The 13,650-nt window shown below is 43.8% G+C and overlaps 1 protein-coding gene across 7 annotated transcripts in view; it reads right to left on the minus strand.

Moving 5' to 3' along the window:
• Window positions 1-645: 645 nt before the first annotated feature.
• The window catches only part of FAM118A (family with sequence similarity 118 member A), a 31,385-nt gene continuing 18,380 nt past the window's right edge, over window positions 646-13,650 (minus strand). For 3 of the 7 annotated variants that reach the window (XM_048824813.2, XM_048824836.2, XM_048824803.2), the window contains 2 exons: window positions 2,812-2,895; window positions 646-2,561 (listed from right to left, as the gene is read on the minus strand). In XM_048824813.2, the coding sequence (XP_048680770.1) occupies window positions 2,437-2,561; window positions 2,812-2,895 (209 nt within the window). In that variant the 3' untranslated portion in view covers window positions 646-2,436. Of the gene's footprint in view, window positions 2,562-2,811; window positions 2,896-13,527; window positions 13,644-13,650 lie in introns of those variants that run through there. The other 4 variants (XR_007353265.2, XR_007353262.2, XR_012665467.1 and 1 more) reach the window with 3 other exon arrangements.

Genomic DNA, 13,650 nt, shown 5'->3' on the forward strand with positions numbered 1-13,650 from the left:
TTCTCCTGAAATTGAATCCAGAGCTTCCTGTGAGGCCCAGGAACTGATGAAAGAGGCGAGATGCATATTACATGGCCATGTTTGCTGTTCATTGCCAAGCCACAAAGAGGTATACAGCTCCCCCCCCCCCCCCCGTCAAAACCATTCCTTGGTGAGTTCCCCCCCTGCCTTTTAGCAAATAGCCAGCCAGCACAGATGGAAGACAAGGTATATTAATCACAACACTTTATGGCCAGATTGCAATACCCTTACTCATAATGTCCAATGAACAATATTATCTTCCACCTGGCCTCTAAAATCCTCAGTAAATACACAAGTTTCCATTTTTAAAAAATTATATAAATGTGTAAATTAATTTCTACAGTAGCATTAGTAGAGCCAGATGCATCATTTAATGAACGTTTAGGTTTATGGCCTATTTCCTCCACTTGGGAATCCAGACTTAGTCTTATTCAAAACAGGATTTCAAAGCAAGTTACTTTTTGATTAACTGAATGCATCACACCGAACCGTCACATTCTAGGTATATCCCTTTCAAGTATATGTTTCCCTAAGCCAGTTGCAAGTCTGTCCTTATAAGATAACTGAAACATGCATATTCTACTGGCAGTAGAATAGATGTTGAAGAAATCCCACACACAGCCATAATGGGCCACATAGCAACTCTGCTTTTAATGTGCATACATGGAACTATAAGAGATCCCATCACTACTGCGATGTGCATTTTTCACAGTGCAGTTGTATGGCACTATAGGCAAGAATGGCTGTTTTACAAGTTGCAATTTTCAGTCGTGTTTAGACTTGAAGAGTCTCCAGTGCTACCTGTTTTAAAAAATGCAAAATTAATTTTACTTGTGATTTAAAAACACTTCACATCACATCAAATCGATCCTAAATTTGTGTGTGTGTGTATGTGTGCGCGCGCGCAGTGGGAAGGCAGTTATGTAGTGTTGCTCATGGGAAAACTAAAAGACAAGTTAAATAGGTTATATCTGAGGAACCAACTGAATGGATGAGATGCTCAGATACTATGGTGATAGGGACCATAAAAGTACCATAGAACAGAGTTCAATAAAAGTTTATTGCAGTAATTTTAACCTATGACTGCTGTGTCAAAACTATACTGTGCTCACAGCAGCCTCAGGAAAATAGATGCAAAAATGACAGCCTAATCCAGCCACTTAATCAGCCATCAGTATCTGATTGATTCTAATTAATCATTTTTTTAACGCTTTAGAATTTCATTTAAAGAAATCTGTTTGCTCCAGGACAACACAATTTTGGGAGAAACTAACAAGTTTTACAGGATACCCCCTCAGAAAAATCCAAGCTCTCACAATAGAATTTAAATTTGGTAGTCTAAGGACAGGACTCAGCAAGGGTCTTAAGCATGTTTTACTTTAAGCATATGGAGTAATCACATTGGCTGCAGTGGAAGTGGTTAAAACTTGATGAGCTGGGGGTTGTAGCAGTTCTCTACCACACATAATTAGTGGACTGCTTTAACTATGCAACAGTGAAAACATCCCTGTCATCACTACTTGAAATACCAAAAGCATGTCCTGTCCTTGAAACAAACTGAAATATTTTCATTCCAATGTGAAGTGAATCCCAGTCAATAAAGAACAGCCTGTATGCTGCTGTTGGCAATTTTCATTTATATCCTCATTTCCCCCAATGTTAATTGATACTAAAAGGTACCAGATGACAAGTGAAAACTGAAATATTCATAGTACAGTTGTATAGGTCAGGTATTTGGGCTTTATAAAACATGAAGATGGTGCATGCTCCAAGGAGCTTATAGTTCAAGGTTCAGATCCTGTAAGTAGCTTTGTGCCGACAGCCCTCTGGGCATATGGAGCTTAACCGACTCAGTGAAAGGTGCAGGGGCATAGAGCAGCTTGGAAGAGGAACCAGGAATAAGAAAGTAGATGGAAAAAGGGGGTGGGTGGGGAAGAAATAAAACATGCAAACAAGTTGTCTGAATAACAACAGACACACAAGGTGCTATACTTGTTTGCAGTTCTTTAAAAATAAATTAATTTCAACCTTACTTTCTACTTAAAGTGTCTCTTTATAGGCTGTGCCAGTTTCACTTTCAAGTGTTTAAACCCCACCCTTCTCTAACTTTTAGTTTAGGTATACTTAACACTGCCTTTTTCTGGTGGTGTGGAAATGAATCCTTGTCTATATTTTTCAAACTTTTACTTTAACCTTAGAAGCTAACATTCTGACTGTAACCTAACAGCTTTTAGCTCACGTTCTACCCCCAGCTACTCCCTGCTCTTGACTGAGACTAGTTCACTTTGGGAGAGAAAAAAAATTGCTAAGAGCAGCAGCCTACTACGGTGTGTGAAGGTAAACTCTTAATGCCATTCCAAATTGTTGTTGTTGCCAGGAAGCAGGCCTGTTACAGTCAATGCCAGGTAGAGAAAGTCACTGAAATTCTGGAGTAGTGAGAGCCCAGTTCTCTGTTTCCCCGTCCAGCGGTCCTGCGCAGTTGCCCTGCACTTGGGTTTCAAACTTCTTTACAACGCCCAGGTCATCAGCAGAGGTATCAACTGACGAGAACCAAAAAAAAAGAAGTTGTAAATAAGTCACTCATAGATTCGTAATAAACTGACTATTACCTAATCCAGTTAGGTATTTAAACTGGCTTGCAACCACTTACACCCCCTGGAAATGTATTGAGAGATTATGAACTTTTTAATCCACTTTAGCCCTAGAAATAATTAGCTCTGAAAACTTTTCAGAGATTGTTTTTAAGCATCTTGGAGTTTTAAGATTTTATTTATTAGGGGGTGAGAATACCATTAGGTGCTTGTTTGACTCTCTTAGAAAGATCCAGGTCATTTTCTCCTAACTTTCTCTTTGCACAGTCCACACATGAAGTCCCTGCAAAACAGATAACTTGAATTAAAAAAAAATTATGTACAGCTATATTAAAATCCTTCTTGTATTATTTTTAAACACATTATTTCAAGCATCACATATTAAGCGACACACAAGTAGTATTGGTCCAGCTGGAAGCTCTTCTATTTGGGTCTTGTAACCAAAGATCCTGCCTTCTGTTGTGCAGTGAGTTACACTGTACTCCTTAAAGGAGTACTTGTGGCACTTCAGAGACTAACCAATTTATTTTGGCTTGTGGACAATCGGTGCTCCCTCATTTTCCAAGCAAGTCTTTAAAAACACCTGTTGCTTTACAATGTACTGCTAGCAGGTAGAGCTGTTCAGAGAACTGATTACCTTCAAATCCCCACTATTTCACCTCCACTTTAGCAGGTAGTTCCTCCAGGCAAGTGGTTTTCAAACTGCAGATCACAACCTAGTACTGGGTCGCGGCGGCTCTGGTTAGCACAGCTGACCGGGCCATAAAAGTCCTGTTGGTGGTGCTACCCAGCTGAGGCAGGCTGGTCGCTACCTGTTCTGACGCTGCGCTGCACCCTGGAAGCAGCCAGCCGCAGGTCCGTCTCCTAGGCCGGGGACCACGGGGCTCTAAGCACTGCCCCTGCCCTGAGCACCAGCTCTGCACTGCCATTGGCCAGGAACCAGCCAATGGGAGCTAGGGGTGGTGCCCACGGGCAAGAGCCATGCGAGCCACTTATGCACCTTGGAGCTGGACCTGCTGCTGACCGCGTTTGGGGCGCTCTGCAGTGCCAGGACAGGTAGGAAGCCTGCCTTAACACCCCTGCTGCGCTGCTGACTGGGAGCTGCCCGAGGTAATCCCCTGCCCTAGCCCTGAGGCCCCCTACCCCTCATCCCCCAGCCCCACCTCAGAGCCCTGATGCCTCCCACACCCCAACCCTCTGCCCCAGCCCTGAGCCCCTCCCACACCCCCAAACCCCTCATTCCCAGCTCTGTTGGGTCACAGGCATCAATTTTTTTCAACTAGGTTGCCAGAAAAAAATTTGAAAACCACTGCTTTAGGCTTCCCCTCTCTGTGGATGAGCAGATTTTTTTCTGTTATAGTTTATATTTGTTCCTCTGCTTAGTGCCTCCTGGTCGGGAGAGAATTTTTGAGAACATGAGTTTGCAGGAAACCAGTATTGGATGAGAAAACCACAGTGTAGCAGGACCAGTTAGGATCCAACAGGCTCCTGTTCATGGCCCAGCTGTGCAGTAGTATGCCACCTCCCCCACTCCACTATATGGCAATGTGGCAAGCAAGCCTTATGCTATTTAGGGCAGAAATTCAGCAGAAACATCTTGCTTCACATAATCTCCAAGAAAGTTGTTTTTCTGGCTACTTGGTGTTTTAGCCCAAAATGAAACAGCAACAAGGGTTGACTCCAGCAGGAGCTACTTGGGAGCAGAAATTCAGCAAGGTCTGGCCTTTAGGAAGCGACAAGCTGGAGGTCCTTGGCTATTTTTTCCCCTTCGGCCTGGGGTGAAATATGGTATCCAAGAATGTCTCCAAGAGGCTGGTACGTCAAAGGGGCAGGAAGAACACAAAGGACAATGCCCCGCTCCTTTCAGCCTGCCCACAGCAACCAGGTGCTTTGCCCCAGTTGTTCCAGAAAGGGCATTAGCTAATCCTAGTTGTGGTGCTGCCTGGTCTGAACTCCAGTTCCCTCTCTCTGCCAACACCATGGACACCTAAGCCACAGTTTATAAAACCAACAACAACAAAAACCCTAAATACATCAGGACAACCTGAGGGTTTTGTGCAGTGATTCTGTTCCCCCTCTGCTCCCTGAGACACCTGACACTTTCCACTCCTTTCACTGTGTTCCTCAGCAGCATGTCTAGCCCATACTATGGGCATGCTCATGTCAGTTGACCCTTGTTTCTGTGCTCCCTTAAGTGCGGCCTACTCCACGTCAAAGAAGCTTATTGGAACATCTCCGAGGGTGAGATTTGCCTGCATTTAGTTTCCTAGTGTATTAGGCTTAGACTTGCATGTTTTATTTTGTTTGGTAATTTACTTTGTTCTGTCTGTTATTACTTGGAACCACTTAAATCCTACTTTTTGTATTTAGTAAAATCACTTTTTGCTAATTAATAAACCCAGAGTATGTATTAATATCTGGGGGGGGCAAACAGCGGTGCATCTCTGTGTTAGAGCGCGCAAACACTTTGAGTTTACCCTCTATAAGCTTTATACAGAGTAAAATGGATTTATTTGGGGTTTGGACCCCACTGGGAGCTGGATATCTGAGTGCTGAAGACAGGAGCTCGTCTTAAGCTGTTTTCAGTTAAGCCTGCAGCTTGTGGGGGATGTGGTTCAGACTTGGATCTGTGTTTGCAGCAGACAAGCATGTCTGGCTCAAACAAGGCAAGGTACTGAAGTCCCAAGCTGGCAGGGAAAATGGATTCAGAAGTAGTCTAGGCACATCAGGTGGCAGTCCTAAAGGGATTTCTGTGATCCAACCCGTCACATATGCCAGATCAGCTGAGCTTGCTGTTTTACTTGCTGTTTTACCCAGTAGGAGCTTTCATCCAAGTGATGTTTGGATGCGGAAGTTTCTAGTTCATATCATTGGCCTGCCCTCTCCAACAAGGTTAATGGCTATGTGCACTAAAATGTTAGCTGGAGGGAGGAGAGTGCACCATGGTGTTGCACAGCTGGAAAACTACTTCAGCGAGGCTTTTAAAGTTTAGAGGATGACTGTATGAGCAAGAGACCTCAAACACGATTACTCACACCCAGCTCTGCTCTTCCCCTGCTCCTTAGCCTCTGTAACGTTTTTTAAAATGGTATTCCCACTTTTAAGGGGCAAATCACATACAAGAGCACCAGCAAAAGCATCAGAATCTGTGCAACAGAGAAGGGTACCCCAGTGGATTGATGGTATCTTTCCTATTTCTGACATGGTTAGTTCAACACTTCAATAAGATGCCTTTATGTACTGTGACCAAAAAAGGTAAGAAGAAAAAAACCTCTCAAACCAACCTGAGATTACCCTATTTTCCCATAAAAATAGCAGAATTTTTTTCAGTTTAAGGCTTCTAAATCAAATTTAAAAAAAAAACTGCATTTGATAGGTTCTCAAAACAGTCATTCCCCATTGATTTTCAAGTTCTCCTGCTGCATCCATCTTATCTTTCCACCTTTCCCTGAACTAGAAAGCAGTCCGTGAAGGCCAGTGTTACTTTTCCTGAGGAATTTTTTTTGGGTGTTCTTCCTGGTAGGAAAGAGACTGGGCACATTTCACCCAGTGTTGCTTTTGTCCAGGCTGCTGTGGTTGCAGACATTTATTCCATGCAGGGTACATGCACTCAGTATACCCAAGTTAGCAGTACCTATAGGAGCGACGCTTACACTCTGTCTCACCTCCTGCAGCTAGAGTCAGAGCCTCCCATATGGTATTTTTCCTCATGTTTTTAGAATGAGGATTTTTAAATAGTTAGGATCCTATAGTTGTTAGCTAGCTTTAGTCTCCATGTTATATAGTACTATGCCCTCACCAGGGTTTAAAAGCACTCACTGTGGGGTGGCTATTCCCAATAATGAACACACGCACCCCCCCCCACATGCTGTTTGTTGTGTGTAGCAATGTTGCTCCTTTAAACAGGATTCAGGTGACCTGAGACTTACACTAAAACAGAATCTCATGGAGCAAGCCATGGGCCAGACTCTGCTTCAGGGGCTGCTGCTGTGGACTATCAGCCCCATCAGTCTTTAAAGCTTATGCAGACCGTGAGAGGCTGCCTGAGATAGACTCCTCTGCAGAGAAGAAGGGATCAATCCCCTTCTTCTGAGGAAGAGGACACAAAGCAAATCTGAGCCATTCCAAGGCTCAAAGAAATTCTTACCCCTTTTCTACACACCACAGGGAATGTCACCATACTTCTCCTGGTGACTTAGAGCAGGGCGCTCTACCTTCTTTCTGGTGTCAATGCAATATCAGACCATATGTCAACCCAGCACTGTCTGCTGAACTGCCATTGAGTTGGGTATGGACATCTCAGGTCCTGTCAGTCCCAGCACACACTGTGTCAGTTGTTTCTTAGGGGTCTACGAGAGAGGCAAGCTTCCATCTATGGTACCAATGCTGTTTTTGGTACCTAGCACTTTGTTAACCTGCTCAACATCTATGTAACCAGCTCCCGATCTGACACAGATTTCCCCTTCGGCACTGACAGTGATCCTGGAATTGATGTTTTTCCCAGTGCTGAACGTGGTTACAATTTGAGTACCTGATTAGTGACAGTGCAATCTTCAGTACTGGCCAAAATTCTGATGCAGCACTGGACTGTAGGGATTGCTCCACCGTTATCAGCAGGCTATTTGGGCGCTCATTATACTCGAGGTCAGGATCAGCATCATCTTCTCCATCCTCTCGCAGAGCCTAGTCTTGCGAATCCTCTAGATCCCCTTTGAAGAACCATTATCAGTACCAAGATCATTCTGGAGACAGGGTGTTTGGCACACAGTGCCCACTGGCCTTTGATGCTGTACTCATTTCCACACTGGCATCTGTGGAGTACCCCATATTCTTTGAGATCCGGGTAAACAATTCACTCGACACAGATCACTGAACCATATGGTTGTTTACCATCAGCCCTACCTGGAAAGGAGGTACAGGCTGATGTGGCAGAAGCAGAAATACCAATACAGCAGGAGGAATAACCATTAACTTAGGAAGGGGTTCCTGTTCCTCCACCCCATTATACTCTTCACCTGATGATTCCATGATCCCTGACTCATCTTTTCCAGTTCCAGAGAACCTTCTAAGGAGACTGTCTGCAGCTGTGTGCGTCAAGTTGAGTTTATCCACATGAATGCCGAGAAACCGCTGGTCATTCTGCAATCTTCAGTTCCAGGAAAGGTAGCCCTCCCTATAAAGGAGGCTGTTGAAGTCAGCAAAGTCCCTGTAGAACATGCCTACATACCAATGAATGTTACTATGTTCTCATGCAGGGAGTAGAGTGTTTCTATTCACACTCTGCTCCCAATTTGCTTGTGGTAACTGCTGCAAATAAGAGGATGAGACAAGATAGATAAGTCTACCCCAAATAATAAAGAGGCCAAGAAATTGGATTTAATGGGCAGAAAAGTTTATTCCACCTCGTCCTTGCAGATGTGCATCACTAATCAGCACACAGTCTCATCTAAAGATGTTTTTATTAAATTGGAACAAGGTATCCAAATTCGTTTATAAAGAAACTGCTAGAGGACGTTAGGGAGGAGTTTAAAGCTTTCTGGGGGAGGCTTGTCTAGTAGAAAAGACTTCACTGCCGTCAGCACTTGATGTGACGGACACCTCATCCAGGCTTATGGCCTCTGCTATAACCTTGAGGTGGGCATCCTGGCTGCAGAATTCTGGTATTACTCCTGATGCACAAACTACAGAAGACTTACTGTTCGGTGGACAATCTCTGTTCTCTGATAAAGTGTATGAAACATTACATTCATTTAAAAATTCTAGGGCCATGTTACGGTCCTTAGGTGCTTATACCCCAGCAGCTAAAAGACTCCATTATGGGAGTCAGCAACAATTTAACCAGTACCCCCAACTATATTTTGGACAGGCCTCCTACTCCATGAGACAACACGACTCTTCCAAGAAGCAGCATAAGCCTCACCGGAGAAGACCCTCAGGTTTTAGTTTCCAACAGATTGCCAGCAGCTAATGAAAGACAGGCTAACAGTCATTTTGACATGCCCGTTGAGGGCTGCACACCAGTTGTAGGAATTCATACAATTCCCCCCTTCCCTATTTGGGGACAGGCTGACCCACTTCCTCAGTGCTTGGGGCTCAATAACCTCAAACAAGTGGGTCCTAAACACTAGGACTGGGTTATGCCACTCAAATCCTATTCATTCCACTTTCACACTCTCCTACCCTGTTCCTTTACATCATGAGTCATTGCTTCTTCAGCAAGTCCAGATCCTTTGGGATCTGTGGAGAAGGTCCCTCTGCAGCATTAGGGAAGCTGATTCTACTCCCGGTACTTCCTTATTCCCACATCCAAGGAAGGGGTAACGTTCAGTCTCAATCTTTGTGGTCTCAACAAATACATCAAATTTCACATAGTTAATCTAGCTATGATACTTCCTGCCTTGAATGACGACTGATTTGCCACACTCAATCTCCAAGATGCCTGCTTTCATGTGGTGATTCTCCCAAGCCACATGGAGTTCCTGAGATTCCTAATAGGTGCCCCATGCATCTTTACCAAAGGCTGCCACCACTGCTGTGCACATCTTATAAAGAAGGGAATTCACATCTTTCTACTTCAAGATGGCTGGCTGCAGAGGTGCACATCCAAGGAACAGGTTCATTTCACACTGGACCTTTTCAATCATCTAGGACTGATTTTGAACAGGGAACAGTTACTGCTGATTCCAACTCAAAAAGTAGAAGTTCTCTGGGCCCTACTAGGCTATGAATTTGAGAATTTCTCTCCCATTTAAATGAATCCAGAATATTCAATGCCTGTGTATGGACCTCCAGTCTCAACTTTTGACTGTGGTCCAGGTATGCCAGAAGTTGCTAGGCCATGTGGCTGCATGCATCTCCCACATGCGAGATTTGTCTTTGGCCTCTCCAGTTTTGGTTGGAGTTGTTTTTTTGCCAAAGCTACCACACTTCAGACAGGCTTATCGGAGTATCAAGACACTGGACTCTTTGCAGTGGTGGACAAATCAGATCAATTTATGTCAGGGTGTCCTCTTTCCCATTCTCCAACCAAAACTGGTTGTGGGGCATATACAGGATCATCACACAGTCCACGGTTTACAGTCTGAACAGGAAGCATCCTTATATATCAACACTCTCAAACTTCAAGCCACCTTCAATGCCTGTCAAGCCTTTTGGGATCGGATCAAGGGAGCACCAGTTCACATACTTATTGACAATACCACTGCGATATATTATGTGAAGAAGCAGAAGGGAGCTCACTCCAGGCAACTTTGTCAGAAAGCAGTAAGGTTCTGACACTTCTGCATTTGTGAAGGCATCATGCTCACAGCCTCGCATTTACTTGGTTTCCAAAACCAGTTGGCTGGTTGTCTCAGTAGGACTTTCTCCAAGAACTACAAGTGGTGTCTGAAGAGCAGCATGGTCAGGTCCATCTTCAGGGAATGGGGTATTTTGTTGGTCAACCTGTGTGCAACAGAGGACAATAGGAAGTGCTGCCGATTTTATCCGCAAGTATGATGCAATCCAGGTCTCTAACCGAAGGCTTTCATCTGAAATGGATGGGGCCTGTGAGATACGTGTTCCCTCCTATTGCCCTCATTTCTCAGGTGATCCTCAAGTTGAAGCTGGACCAGGCCAAGATGACTCTCACTATGCTGGTTGACCAAGACAGTGCTGGTTCTTCAACCTCCACAATCGGAGAGTTTGACTTCCCAGATCCCTTCCTCCACTGCCTGACCTACTGACATCACAGTCCAGTTGTGCATCCAGTGCTGAGCAGACTACACCTCGCAATGCGGTTGGTGCATACTTAGATGGGGATAAGAGCAGTGTTCGCAAGCAGTTCAAGAAATCCTGATTCACAGTAGAAAATAATCTACGAGGTCTACTTATTTGGCCAAGCGGAAGGATTTTCCTGATCTGGACAACATCAAAAGGAATTCAACCCAGTGGGTTTGTTTCCCTCTATTCTAATCTCTGCTTTGCAGTATATTCTGCTTTATTATATTCAGCAGTAATGCAAGGAACCTACAGGCTTGTATCCTGTAAGACACTGGCTTCGCCAGTTTGCTTGAGGCCTACAAACTCTGGCATAGATAAATTTAAGTAACTCATAAGTTTTGGGGAAATAGAAGGGGTGGGGGGGAATTTTGTCCATAATGACATTAGCCAACCACAGAACATGCACTTACACCATCTTCTGGAAGGTTTTTGAACGAACATCTGACCTCAAGAATGCATGGTAACAAACTGATGTATATAATAATGGGGTGAAATCATAAATACACTAACCTATAGAAGGACACCTTAACATTAGTAAGGGGAGGAAATACAAATAAGGAAAAGTGGAGAAACCCGTACTGAATATGCATTAGACATAACGTCAGCGTAACATATTATAAAAGTGGCATCCCAGCCTGGGGGGGCAGTAAGAGAGAGAAATGTAGCCCTTGGGAGGGCCCAGAACGATGGCCACTGGTGAAGATGAGGAAGGTTTTGGTGATGAGGAAGGTACTAGCTAACATTTCCAGTTGTCTACATGGAATGGTGAAAGTGTGGCTGTTCAGATGTACTTTCTGTATTATCTCTATTTACCTTACTGAGTTAGAGTGTATAGGACTTTGCTAAATGTATTAATAAATTATTTATTTAATTATAAAAGTTCCTGTAGTGCAAGTGTTGCACCTGTGCACATCGTGGTGTCCAACTATATAATAATTTTAAAAATACTGGGCCTGATCTTGGGAGAAGAACTTATCAACACACAAAGTAAAGCTGGGAATTTGTATTAATAAACTATAGATCAGGCTACACCAAGTCAGCTCCTATTCAGGACATGTTAGGCTACTTGCCACATTTGAAATCTTCAGGGCTATCTCTTAGCTTGTTAAGGATTTATTTGGCAGCAATCCAAGCAGAGCTTGTTCTCAAACCCTATGGTAGGAAGATTTCTGAAGGATATCATTTACCTGTTCCCACTAGGGAAGGAATTTATTTCTTTGTGGGATCTTAATAGTGCATTGGCTGCCTTCACAGATCCTTCTCCTTGTCCCTTCTTTCCTAGAAGACTTCCTTTCTTGTTGCAATATCTTCCATGAGAGTCAGTGAAATAGTGGCCCTTATGGCAGGGCCCCTGTACACATAGTTCTTCATGGATTAAATATACTTGAGTCCACATTGGAAGTTTTAAAATCAAGTGGTTTTGCAATTTCACCTAAACTGAAGTTATTTACCTACCCATATTCTTTCCCAAGCCACATTCCTATCCTAAGAAACAACAGCTTCATACCTTAGACATGAAATGGTGTCTGCCTTTTTATCAGGCAAGGACTAAGCTTTTTTCAATGACCAGCAGCTTTTCATTTCTTTCGCAGATCTGATGAAAGATCAGCCAGCAGCAGTACAGCAGATTTCCAAGTGGACAACCTCCTGCATTAATTAATACAGCTTACTGAGTAGCTCAGGCCACACCCTGCAGGGTCATTCAACAAGGGTTCAAGTGACTTCAGTGGCATTTCTTAATGACATTTCAAATTTGGATATTTGCAAGGCTGCTACATGGTCCTACATACACATGTTTACCAAGCATCATGCTATAACAGCAGCTTCCAGGTCAGATGAAAACTTTGGGAGGACAGTTCTGCAGATGCTATTTAGGTAGACTCTGAGCCCACCTCCTACAAGTATTACTTGCTAGTGACCTGAAGGAAATACATGTCTGCAGCCACTCGAACAAAAAATGGTTACCTTCCTGCACTGCAGTTGTTCTTCTAGGTGTGGGTGCAAATGGATAGACCATGACCCAACTTTGTCCCCTCTCCATTGGCGTCTCTATTCTTCACATTTAGTGAAAAGGAAATGAAGGGATTTGAGGCTGCACTACCCTGATATAGCCATGAGAGGGGCAAAGGCAAGAGGGCACAAGTGCCACCTCTACAGGTACTGCTATGTAAAGTTATCTGGCTTTGTTGAGCTAGGTGCACACACATCTCAGAGTACCTGTCTGCACCCACATCACATACTGAAGAACAATTACACTACAGGTAGGTAATCATTTTACAGTATACAAGGCCTAGTACTACACGGAGTTCAGGCCTTTCTGAGAAGATTTTTCTCAGTATTTTCTTTGTCCTACAATGAAACCTGTCCCCATGTGCCAATTTGCTACCTGCACTTTGCTGACATATTTCCAATTCCAGGCGGTGTGGCTTCCCTCCCATTCCTTGTTTTCTCTCCAGTTTGATGCTAACTCTGATGGCCAATCTACAACATAAATGACTTGCTGATAGCCCACCTCTCTGAGATAACAGCTATACACTGACCAGACCTTTCAGCTGCTCCAGTCCCCCTACTTCATCAGTTTTCAGAAGAGTGCCTCAGTGCCCTCTCAGGATCTGGCCCACCTCTAGGCATTTTATCAGGCAATGGTCCTAGTCTAGTTGCTCAATGAAAGATTTCACAATTTGCATTTCTTCTGGGAACTCAAGTATTTGCTTTCCAGGAACTCATATTATAGAACAGGATCTGAATGTGGAAACTTGTCCATGGTGGGGATGCACCACTGTACTCTACCCTCATTTGTAAATGGAATTTCCAAAATGGGAAACAAGATCACCTGCTATCACGGAGAGAGCTCAGATAGGCCCCATTCAATTTAAGGGAACCGGCTGTCCCAAGAAGCTCATCAGAATTACTTCCTATAGTTCCAAGCAGTTAAGAAGGTGGTCTCTCTATTCTTAAGATTCCCTCTGAATTTGGTTACCATTCATATGAAAAGCAACAATAGGACCTTTGTGGCACACTCGCACTTCCAGTTTACTTGATGTTTTAAGTTTCCCTCTAATTTGTGGAGGTGTGTTTTACTTCTGGGTACTTCCCAGTTGTAATGGATCACAGAGTACCAGGTGCCCACTGGGGAAAAAAGTAGTTTACTTACCTACCCATAACTTTTCCTTCTGTGAAATGGCCACCTGATGCTCCAGGAGACCACCACTCAGGGCATCACCTAATCTGCATTAAATTCCAGTTGAAGGAGAAATCTCTCAATCCTTCCTGCAGA

This window comes from Caretta caretta, chromosome 1 (genome assembly GCF_965140235.1).
Source record: "Caretta caretta isolate rCarCar2 chromosome 1, rCarCar1.hap1, whole genome shotgun sequence".
Lineage (NCBI taxonomy): Eukaryota > Metazoa > Chordata > Testudines > Cheloniidae > Caretta > Caretta caretta.